We start from the raw sequence: 12,519 nt of genomic DNA on the forward strand, positions 1-12,519 counted from the left end.
GAGAGTTGGGGTTGTTCAGCCTGGAAAAGAGAAGGCTCTGGGGAGGTCTTCTTGCCACCTTTCAATATTTAAAGGGGCTTATAAGAAAAATGGGGACATACTTTTTACCAGGGCCTGTAGCGACAGAACAAGGGGTAACAGTTCTAAACTGCAAGAGGGTAGATTTAGGTAAGGTATAAGAAAGAAATTGTTCACTGTGAGGGTGGTCAGACACTGGAACAGGTTGCCCAGAGAAGTTGTGGTTGCGCCCTCCTCGGAAGTGTTTAAGGCCAGGCTGGATGAGGCTTTGAGCAGCCTGATCTAGTGGAAGGTGTCTCTGCCAATGGCAGGGAGGTTGGATTAGATGATAGTTCAAGGTCCCTTCCAACCCAAATTGTTCTATGACTTTTAGGTTAAGTATAAACTCTTATGTGAAGCATAATGTTTTGTCCACACCTGAAATTACCTACATATATATCCAAAACTTTCCAGCTGAAGCCTAAGTTGTTTAAAACTGTAAAAAGGCCCTCACAGAACTGTAATGATCCAAACTAAGACACATAAAAATGAAGTTTAGATAACACCTACCTCTCTTGAATGTTAAGTCCATTGAACTGATTTCCTCTGAGTTCTGTTACTAATGAAAATACCATCTGTTAAAATAAAACAAAATAAAATACATACACTGAAAATAAGCAGACATCAGTTGCATGGTTCTCTGTGTGAAATACTGTGGAGGTTAATAACTTTCTCTGTTCACTCAGTTTGATTTTTTAAATTTTTTAATTATTGGTGCCAAATTGAAGTTATCCAGATCATGGAATAAACTATACTGCAAAACAACTTTGAACACATTTGAAAACTAAGAAGCTACTTATTTTAGCTCTGCTTCCCCAAGAGTTGAGGCAAAACTTTCAGAAGAGCACTACTAGTAATTTTTATATGCTTTATCTAATTTAAGTCAACATATTATGAAATATTATTCCCATTACTTTTATATATTAAATGTAAAAGACACTTTTCCTAAGATTTAGGGCTTATCTACCATTTTAAATGCAGTGCATACAGTCAAAGAAAACATTTCAAAAATTACATTCTAATACACAAATTAATATATATAATTTAAACTTCACAGGGAAAAAATTAATGATAGGGCAGACATTTTTTTGTTATAACACAACAGAATCAGGAAATTTTTTTTCATGAACATCTATTACAGTATAATCTAATAAAAAAATTTTCTCATTTGTCCAGAGATCTCCCACTTCATTTTTTCCCTTAAAAGGCTGTAAAAGTAACTGAGGTAAGAAAAGATAAACAAGGTTCAGTTCATGTTCCTTATAACAATGACAGCTCCATGTATGTGCTTATAAACTGGTGATTTATTATTAACAAAATCTCAATTGCACAAAATACTTACATTTTTAACTAAGTGACAATAATAATCTGCTGACGTGTAGCCAAGAGTTGATATGAATGTACTGGTTTCAGCTTCATTACTTTCCCACTTAGAAGAAGAAAGGAGATGGCACAGCAAATTCTGTGAGAAATCAACAGAAGGGCAACAGAAAAAGGTATTAGACTACAACATGCTGTGTAAAAAGAACTGACTGCTATTGAACTTCAACTATATCTGGGGTAAGATCTTTTGATATGTTATGGCCATTTTACACCATTAACAGAGGAGCAGGCAGTTCACATCAGCCACAAGGAGAAGACTGCAGCTGCTACAATCCAACATGGGTTCACACAACACAAAATTTCAGTAGTTGTGCAATAGCAATGGAGGCCATCTGTGTCAAAATCAGACAGACCTTAGGTAGGTTTTAGTTCTCTGGGAGCCACTTCAGTCTGATATCATCTGGATAGCAGTAGCCATGTTGCTAGACAGCAAAAAACGTGATCAATACCGTGATCAAGAAGAGAAAGCATGGAGTTAACATGTACTTTTCCATATTACTTCTTCAACAGGCCCCAGTATTTTTTATGGGATTCAGGGTCTGGCCTCAGAATTTAATTTGCTTAATTTCCTCATTAGCCTGAAAAGATAGTGATAACATTTTAGTTTGACATTTACTTCTCTACCAATTTCGCTATGGAATGCTTTAAATTTCATTTAATAAAATCTTTTTAATACATCATGTAAAAATCCATACGATCCTTTGATGACAGATTCAGAGTAAAGTCAGATTAACACACTTGATACACCGGTTCTGCAGGCGCATACAGAGGACTCAAGGTAGTAGTCTGGTTGCTCAGTTCTTCAGCACTGTATTACAGCTCTGCTTTCTTTTGGATGGATCTTACACCCCAGCATCTTCTCAACAACTCATTTGTGAAAACTGTTGTGTGAAATCTTGAGCAGGTTTTTGCATCCTGCTGTCATAACTGAGCAGAGGTCATGTTGTGTTGCTTATCAAATGATCTGCTCCAACTTGGTTACAGTTTTCTTTTTTTCCTGTCCTCTGTTGCTACATGCTCATAAAACAACAGCTACATTCCCTTTCCAGAAGTTCATTTCAATTTCAGGGATTTATAGATTGATATGTAGAGTATAAACTAAAGTACACTTAGTATGGCAGTAAGTATAAAACCCCTTGTAAAAAAGGGTCAGGATTAGAAAACACTGAAAAAAACCTTCAGTCTAAAAATATGTAATTAAAAGGAAAGTTCAGATGAAAGCTCTGTGACTTCCATGGTCTTAGAGGGCTTCATCCTACGTTTTCTTTTCAAAGAAGGGATCTGATGAAATATTCAAGATTAAAAAAATAAAAATCAGCTCATTTTCTGCTTTCAGAAATCCAAACCAAATCTTTATGCACGCTTTTGTTGAACATCCCTAAGCAAATGCTTCAGAAGTCCTGGAATTAGATGTATTCCATGTTTGATTAATGTGCGATAGAAGATACAATCAGCAGAAGTACACCAGAGGTCTAAGAAAATTAATTACTACCAAAATAAGTAACAAGCATTTGGGACACCTTTTTTACTGTACTTTTGGTTAGGATTGTTTTACTGCCTTGCAGATTTATGTTAAATCCCTAAATATCCTTGTCTTTCATTGTAAACCTTTTCCTAAATAGCCCTCAACAGGATAAACTGCTGGTTTACCGCCATCTAGTGACTTCCCCAAAATTAAGGAGGAAGGAAAATGCTGTGGCAAAACAGAGTTTCAAAGAAGTAATTTACATGCAACTTTTGCAATCTTAAGAAAAAGGCATAAAAATGTGGATTTTCAAAATGTAGAAGCATCTAAATATGTCGAAAGAGAAGGCTAAAGTCTATTAAACTGCACAATCTTCAACCATCCCTTAATCAATTTATTAATATGGAACTATATATATTTTTATCGTCCTTTGCTACTAATATTAAAGTTAAAATTTGCTTTCAGAACACTAGCAAAGGTTCAGACAGGTAGTTCCTAGAAAACAGGACAGTTTGCCAAGTAGAATAAGGGATCAGACTGCAAGTCGAAAAGAAAACAGAGGAGTTAGCAACAACAAACCAGGGATGCCACTTTTGCTAGCGGTAAGGAGGGGGGCTTGAAAAGTACAAAGTTTGTTGGATTGCAAAAACCTTCACCAGTGAGAAGAACAAACATAAAAAGCTCTGAAAAGGTTTTGACACATTGACATGGCAGCTAATGACACAACTGAATGAGGGAGTAGTTTAAACCCCCATATATTCACCTGTAGCACTACAAAATGTATCATCTAGCAGCCCCCTCTGAAACCAGAATTTTCCTAAGGATAAAACTAATGAAACACTTTTTATGTGAAGGGTAATTTCAAAATCACCTTCCCTCTACCCTTGTATAACAGTCATTGTTAACCAATCAAGAGGTGAAAAGACAAGCCAAAACTATTATGCATCATCAGAATCTGCACACTTTCCTGGGGTTTTTTTGTTCTTGTTCATTTGGTTAGTTGGGTTTTTTCGTTTATTTGGTTAGTTGTTTTTTTGTTTATTTTTCCTTTTCTGAGCTCTATACTACATCCATAACACTTCAGTTATTTTTTTGGAACACACAAAACCTCTGAACAGCTAGAAAGAGGCGAGGGAAACAGGGATAAGGAGATACTGTAGTCAAGATGAAAGGAGGTAACAGGTATATATAAAAGAAAAGTATGTATTAAAGGTGAAAAATATTTAGAATTCAGCTCTATGTCTTATATATTTCATTTTACAGATGTGATTGCCAGTGCAAAGCCTGAGACATGCAAGAAAGGCAAGAAATTTGGTAACAATTATTTAAAGCATTTCTCTTATAAGGTTTAAATGCTTCCTCTAGTCCAAAACATGTCCAGGAAGCTCTCATTCTCTCTAGAAAATGCAGTACATTTTCTGCACATAATTCTGGTTGTGATTTTTTTTTTACTATTTATGTGAAAGAAAAATAAATATTGACAATTGGACTGTTAGATGGATAAGGAATTCTTAGACGGCTGTGTCCAAAGAGTCCAGTCAATAACTCAATTTCTAAGTGGAAACCAGTAAAAAGTTGTATCCCTCAACAGTCCGTACTGGGACCAATACTATTTAATATTGTGGTGCATTGGCTTCACCCTTTTAGTTTGCAGCCAAAACCAGCCTGCTCTATCACCCTCCCCCGCCTCCAGGGAGCAGGGGAGAGGATTGGAAGGAAAAGGGCAAGGAGACCCACAGGTTGAGATAAAAACTATTTACTAATTAAAATAAAATGATAATGATAACAACAGTGATAACAGAATATACAAATGAGTGATGCACAGTGCAATTGCTCACCCCCCGCTGACCAATGCCCGGCCTGTCCCAGCCAGTGATCCCAGAGCAGAGACAGTCCCAAAACTGAAACCCCAGAAGAGCAAGAGCCCAAGTGATCCCTGAGAGAATCCCCCCGTCTTCTGCTCAGCCCTGGTTAATACACTGACATGACGGGATGTGATATGGAATATCTCATTGGCACATCCAAATGCCAGTTGGGGGTTTGCTATTCACTGCGCTTCTCCCTCCCAGTCCTAATGCAGCTGTGAACCAGCCAAACACGGTGGCCTTGAGCTCCAGCAGCAACTAAAAACACCAGCACTTTATCAACATTCTTCTCATAACTAATCCTACACTGAATCTAAAACACAGCTATTCTAGCTACTGAGAAGAAAATTAACTCTATCCCAGAAAAACCAGGACAAATATCTTCATCAATGATACGTGGTTGAGTGTGACAGTGGGACTGAGTGCACCCCCATTGAGTTTGCAGGTGACCAAGCTGTGTGGTGCAGCTGATTCACTTGAGGGAATGGACGCCATCCAGAGGGACCTTCACAGGCTTCAGGAGTGGGCCTGTGCAAAGCTTATGAAGTTCAACAAGGCCAAGTGCAAGGTCCTGCATCTGGGTCATGGCAATCTCCACTATCAGTGCAGACTCAGGGATGAATGGATTGAGAGCAGTCCAGCAGAGAAGGACTTGGGGATATTGGTGGATGAAAAATTGCACACTCAGAGCCCAGAATGCCAGAGACACTGCAGCAGGCTGTCCAGAGAAGTTGTGCATGCCCTGACTTTGGAGTGTTCAAGGTCAGGTTGGATAGGGCTTTAAGCAACTTGATCTAGTGAAAGATGACCCTGCCCATGGTAGGAGGGTAGGACTAGACAATAGTTGAAGGCCTCTTTCAACTCAAACCACTCCATGATTCTATGATTTGTGTAAGGTGAACTGTTTCTTGAAAACAAGATGCTTTCAGCTGTTCTACTGTATAATCCTCTTCTAACAGTACCCTTTGGTGTCAGTACAGAAATGATGTGGAAGGGGTAGTATAATGGCCAGAAATAAAGCTTATACCTAATAATCTCCAACTAATGACAACTATTTTTTCATACAATTTTTCCAGCCACTTAGCAGGTAAGCTGGATAAGACAAACTCAGCTGTAGTGAGAAACCCAATTTTCCAGTTAGAACATGGAAAGATAAAACAAACAAGCCATTCCAAGAGATAATCTCTAAAGAGACAAACTGAGGGAGAAAAAAAAAAGATCATCAGGTAATTATTATACTCTTTCACCCTATACACCATTAACTTGTTTATCAAAAGTACAGTGTAAGCCAGGAATGGCTAATTTTGAACTGGCAGTGAAAACTCTTGTTTTTACATCAAGCTTTGAAGTTCACAATGTTTAAATTCCAGTAATTCTCAGATCTAAAGGGACTGTATCAGTAGGTATTTCACATCATACTGCAGAACTTGGTTAGAACCAGTTGCAAGACTGAGTGTAAAGTAATGTTTTCTTATATATGTTTCTCCTTTCACTTTTCAAATCAACTTTTTCAGAAAATCTGTAGAGAAATCTAGAAGATTTCAGGAGATTTTCTCACAGAGGTTATTATAGAATGATACAGAAATATTCAAAACTAGTAATAGGTTCCATTATTGCATTATGAATGTCCCACAAAATGTTGCAGAAAATAAAAACCAGTAACATTTTCTGTAGCCATAGTGTGGATTCCTGGGGTCAGAGAGACCAGTTATTTGAGACTAATGACTTTTAAGGAATCATTTCAAACCCAGTAGAAGGTATTCAAGAACATAATGGGAACGTTGACAATAGTAAGTACACTTCTGTATTGATGAACTCAGTAACGAATCCTAGCCTACTCCAGCAAAGCAGACCGTTGGAGATCTACATAATTGTCAGTTATTTTTGTCAGTAAATCAATTACCACTCGCTGTCCAGTCCACTAATGCCACATTCTACAAGGCAGAAAAACTGGATAAGTCTGTGGCTAAAGTGCTGCGTTCAGAAAGAAATACAACAAAGTGTCACTATTCTGGAAAATGAACAGCAGTCAGGCATAATGTGATATCAGAACTTATTTCTTTCTTGATTTCCCTCACCATTGATTAAGCAAGAAGGAAACCACCTTGGTTCTAGTTGCAATAGAATGCATCCATGCCCATGGACTTGGATTAAAGTTCTGTGATATAATCTCTTTCAACCTGAAATTGAATAAGTGAATTTTCATAAAGCCCTCACAATGAACAACATTGACAGTGGTTTTATTTTATTGATGCAATTTGTACTGAGTGATATTCTATCTAACTCAATTTAACATCCACTGATGCACAGAGATTTCTAGTATCCTTCTAATAAGCAGATAATCCTAGGAGCACTTGCATGAAGACATAAAATAATTTACCAGTGCAAACATAGTGCTTCATATCTACTAGACTTCATAGTGCAGGAGGCCTGATTTAACATTTACCCCTCTGATTTACAGATTAGCTGTAAGGCTGTCCCTTACCCAGGGAAAGTGAAATGAATGAGAATAGACTTGAAACTAAAGACTTTCCGGAATATAAATGGAGAAAACAAGTCACTATGTTCCCTGGTTACCATTCTTCTGTACCTAAAGAGGACTAAGCAACTGAAAAACATTTCCTACTTTCAATTAAGCTAAGCCAAACCTTTTGATACTCCTCTTTAAGTAATGAAGGCTGATTTCCATGTGTGACAAGGGATTTGTTGAGTTACTCCATGAACTTTTTTATCAGAGACAACCATCTCTTGGAGCACATGTGCCTATGAAAGCCTGGAAATTATTTTCCTGGAGCAGAATTTGTCTCTGCATTGAGATAAGCAGCACTGGGCAGATAGCTACTCAGCTACTGTCCACAACTGCAGAAAGGGGGAGAAGGTGCTTTAGTCTTCTGATGCTGCCTTTCCTAAGCAGGGATCCAAAATTTCTGAAGTCTTTATCCTCTTCTTTCTGTAATAGTAAATATATTCCTGCTCATGTTGATGGGGAAAAGTACAGAAGCCTGAATAAAAGGCACAATTACCTCTGAAATTAGACATCGACACAGAAATAGCATTTGAATTTTATTACAGGAGCACATGAAAAGTTTTATGCTAGTATATGTGTAGCAACTGTCCTGGAATTTATGACACAGTTCCAAAGACATTCCAGGGGAACCAGATAAACCAATCTGCTTCTGGAAACTTCTCAACACACTCTCTCCAAAGTATTTATGATTCTGAATGTCCTCAGAAGCAGATGTGAAAATCAACAGAGGCAATATATTTTGGAGAGAGGAGACAGATGGTTTCACTGGGATGAGCCATTCAAACTTGATACTGATTAGGACTTCCCAGTGACACTATTGGTATCTTTTTTGCCAACTTGGATGAGTTGGTCAAAGTGGCAGATAGAGCAGGATGGAATAGAAGGATCTATCATACACCCTAAAGAACATTACTCTTTAGTATATTCTCCTTGAAAAACAAAGTGCCATTGTTTTTTAAAGAAGATATCATTAATGACATTTTTCTGAAAATTATGATCTATCTGAATATGTTGGAATTCATACAACACAGATACCCAAGGGTAAATTTCTGGAATCTGGTCAAGTAACAGGTTTATTTCTGACCTTTCTGTCTGCTTCAACGGGAATTGGATTTCCTCAGCTCTGCTAAGAAAAAGCAGGTATAATAAGAAAAACTAAATCTTATTCAGAGCAAGGATTAAAAGTAAGTGTTATTTCCGTTTTGCATTTTAGCAGATTTTGGAATGAGTATTTCTTGTATGGAAATGATTTAAAGAGTCTGTAAATCAATTTTGTTCTTAGGTGTTCCCTGTACAGTCGGATGGCCCATTGCCTTCTACACAGGTCTAGAAGACAAGAGATTAAATTATATTTCCAATTTTCTTTTTTAAAAAGTATTTCAAAATTGTGTAATGAATTATAACATTAAAGATAAACTAGATAATATGATTTCCAATCATTATTAAAAAAATAAAAATGTTATACAGTAGGTACTATTTCTTCCTTTAAATAGGTAGGATTCTAACATTTCAAATCACTTCCCATATATTTAAACAGAGTCCTCAGGAAGCAAGGTATACACATTGCTCTGATTTGTTTAAGTGTAAATTAATTTGTTTGTTTGCTAGCCGGTCCAAATCAAATTCCTGCACATATTTTTTAGTAATATTTTCTTAAAAGTCCTGCCTGAAGACTTAAGAGTTTCATTGTGTCCCATACCCTCTAGATCAAATGACTGACATTAAAACACAAACAAGTCTTGTATATTTAGAACTTTTTTACTATGAAATAAACAGTCAGTACTGGAGAATCATAGTGGCTAAGTCTATAAATGACAAGGCAGCATGCTCATTCAGACACTGGCTCAACAAAAACTGGGTCCAGATGGGATGCACCCGCGGGTGTTGAGGGAGCTGGCTGAAGTCATTGCTGGACCACTCTCCATCACCTTTGGTAAGTCGTGGGAAACAGGAGAGGTGCCTGAGGATTGGAGGAAAGCAAATGTCACTCCAATCTTCAAAAAGGGCAAGAACGAAGACCTGGGTAACTACAGACCAGTCAGCCTCACCTCCACCCCTGGGAAGGTGATGGAACGACTTATCCTTGGTGCCATCTCAAGGCATATCAAGGATAAAAGGGTCCTTAGGGGCAGTCAACATGGCTTCACCAAGGGGAAGTCGTGCTTGACCAACCTTGTAGACTTTTATGAAGACATAACCAGGTGGCCAGATGATGGCAAAGCAGTGGATGTGGTCTACCTAGATTTCAGTAAAGTATTTGACACAGTCTCCCACAGCATCCTCGCTGCCAAATTGAGGAAGTGTGGACTGGATGATCAGGTAGTGAGATGGACTGTTAACTGGCTGGTGGGAAGAAGCCAGAGAGTTGTGGTCAGTGGGGCAGAGTCTACGTGGAGGTCTGTATCTAGTGGGGTACCTCAAGGGTCAGTACTGGGACCAGTATTATCCAATATATTCATAAATGACCTGGATGAGGGAACAGAGTGCACTGTCAGCAAGTTTGCTGATGACACAAAGCTGGGAGGAGTGGCTGACACGCCAGAAGGCTGTGCTGCCATCCAGAGAGACCTGGACAGGTTGGAGAGCTGGGCAGAGAAAAATTTAATGAAATATAATAATGGCAAGTGCAGGGTGTTGCATCTGGGCAGGAACAACCCCAGGTTCCAGTACAGGCTGGGGACAGACCTGTTGGAGAGCAGTGTAGGGGAAAGGGATCTGGGAGTCCTGGTGGACAGCAGGATGAGTCTGGCCAATGGCCAACCATTGCCAAAAAGGCCAATGGCATCCTGGGATGTGGTTAGTAGGTCGAGAGAGGTTCTCCTCCCCCTCTACTCTGCCCTGGTGAGGCCACAGCTGGAATAGTGTGTCCAGTTCTGGGCCCCACAGTTCAAGAAGGACAGGGAACTGCTTGAGAGAGTCCAGCGCAGAGCCACCAAGATGACGAAGGGAGTGGAGCATCTCCCTGATGAGGAAAGGCTGAGGGAGCTGGGTCTCTTTAGCTTGGAGAAGAGGAGACTGAGGGGAGACCTCGTTACTGTTTATAAATATGTTAAGGATGAATGTCAGGAGAATGGACCTAGGCTCTCCTCAGTGATGCCCAGTGGTAGGACAAGAGGGAATGGGTGTAAGCTGGAACACAGGAGGTTCTGCTTAAACTTCAGAAGGAACTTCTTTACAGTGAGGGTGACAGAGCACTGGAACAGGCTGCCCAGGGAGGTTGTGGAGTCTCCTTCTCTGGAGACATTCAAAACCCGCCTGTACACCTTCCTGTGTGATCTCATTTAGGTTCCTGCTCCAGCAGGGGGATTGGACTAGATGATCTTTCAATGTCCCTTCCAGTCCCCAACATTCTGTGATTCTGTGATTCTGTGTTTATGAAACCAATTCTGTGAGTAGGATGCTGACATAACACAATTCATATTATTTCCACACACTTATCCAGTAATAACAAAGCCTGTGACTTTTAATTTTGCTTACAAGACCTCTTGCTCATTTGCTCCTTAGTGCCAGGAAAAGACAGAAAATTAAGTTTTCCACAAACCAACACCAAAATATAAAAGAATATAAGCTAGTAAAGCATCACACAGATTTAAACACAATGTACCTTTCAAAGTATTGTTTCACTCTAAACAATTTTTTTTGTCAATATTTTATAAAAATCTCAGTGTATAAATTAGGAGAAATTATATGGCATATATTTGTTAACAACTTTATTATTATCAGTATGTGACAGTGTATTTTATAAGCTAGTAAAATAAATTCTGTAACTACTTACCATCAATAACCTAATCAAAATTTCCAAATTCTGCTTTAAAATTAAAATTGATTAAAACATATTTAAAACAGATTAAATGTTATACTACACACACACACATATATTTCAATGATTAGCTAGTCAACATAATCTGACACTTTACAAAACTGAGTCTATTCCAGTAACCACTCAGAGGTTTTGCACAAAGAAATCACTTCGGTTTCAACTTAGCTTTGAGAAAGCTTAGAATATTCTTCAGTAATTTACTGGATTAAGCCCAAAGTGCCTAAGCATAGGGTAGGGATTGGTTTTCTTTCTACATTTCTTTCTGACATTTACTGTCAGGAAGTTTTTTTGTTTCAGCACAGTTTATGGATACATGCACTTATGGGATGGTTTTCATTAGCTAAATTATATACCAGCACACTAAATAAAATTGTTGGCCACGAGGATTTATTGGAGCTTCTCATTTTTCTCCTTAATCACTTGGAATGACAATCTGACATCTGCCCACATCTAAGTCTCCACTGATAACCATGAAAGACTAGTTGATCATAAACAAATTATTCTGCTAAACAATCCTACAGAGACAAGGGTCTTGCCATTTAAACATGTGATCAAGTTACAGAAAAATCTGTAGATATATGTCTAGACTGAATTAATATTACTTTAGATTTTTTTAAAAAATCCAGGAATAATACTATTCTTCCACAAAATTAATGTTGCCAGGTTCACAAACTTCATTGCTTTTAACATATTCCTAGACAGGAAAACATAGATTCTGTTAAGTTCTCTATACTGTACCAGATGCAACAACACCCTTCTCCCTGTTCTGTCTTTGAAGCATGTAAGCAGACTCACCTTCAGTCAGTGTTTGCAGTAAAAATGCCCAAGTGCCTTACATTAGGCTAGCTCCCTTAACTTTGCTTCAACAACCATAATTGTAATTTGCTTTTTAAAAAAAGTAATAACAACAAAAATATACAAAATGACCATGAAAACCTAATATAAAAACTTAACTGAAAAAACCTCCAAAACCCATTCAGACAGATATGCTTTTTCTTTAGAAATTAATGCATGCTATGAATTGTGTCAATCTTGCTGATACACATAGCTTATTAAAAATACTAGGCTCATGTTCCACCTCTGTTTCTTAAAATGGAAGAAAAAATGTTACATACTTCCACAAAATACAAAATGAACCTGATCCCAATTTCCAAACAATATGCAGGAAAGAAAAATATGGGAAGGGAGGGGAGGGGAAAGCTGCATTGTTCCCTCACCAATTCAAGTTCAGTTAACTTGTGTGAAACTAATATAGGAAAAACATGTTGCATTACTACTGTGGCTAAGACCACACAACTCTTTAATGGATGAGTTCCAAAGCCTAAGCTCCATCTGCAAATCACTAACAAAACCCTTGGAAATCATAAGAAAGAACCTAAAGAATTGTGGGGCTGGCAAGCTT

General features: G+C 38.1%; 1 protein-coding gene across 1 annotated transcript in view; it reads right to left on the reverse strand.

The window, feature by feature from the left end:
• FANCC (FA complementation group C) overlaps positions 1-12,519 on the reverse strand; it is a gene marked incomplete at its 3' end in the record, with an annotated part of 58,791 nt that overhangs the window by 13,234 nt on the left and 33,038 nt on the right. The window contains exons 5-6 of the mRNA XM_010175254.2: positions 1,400-1,519; positions 568-632 (exon numbers count right to left, since the gene is read on the reverse strand). Of these exons, the coding sequence (XP_010173556.1) occupies positions 568-632; positions 1,400-1,519 (185 nt within the window). The remainder of the gene's footprint in view (positions 1-567; positions 633-1,399; positions 1,520-12,519) is intronic.

Source organism: Antrostomus carolinensis, unplaced genomic scaffold (genome assembly GCF_000700745.2).
Source record: "Antrostomus carolinensis isolate BGI_N321 unplaced genomic scaffold, ASM70074v2 scaffold3959, whole genome shotgun sequence".
NCBI classification, from domain to species: Eukaryota; Metazoa; Chordata; class Aves; order Caprimulgiformes; family Caprimulgidae; genus Antrostomus; species Antrostomus carolinensis.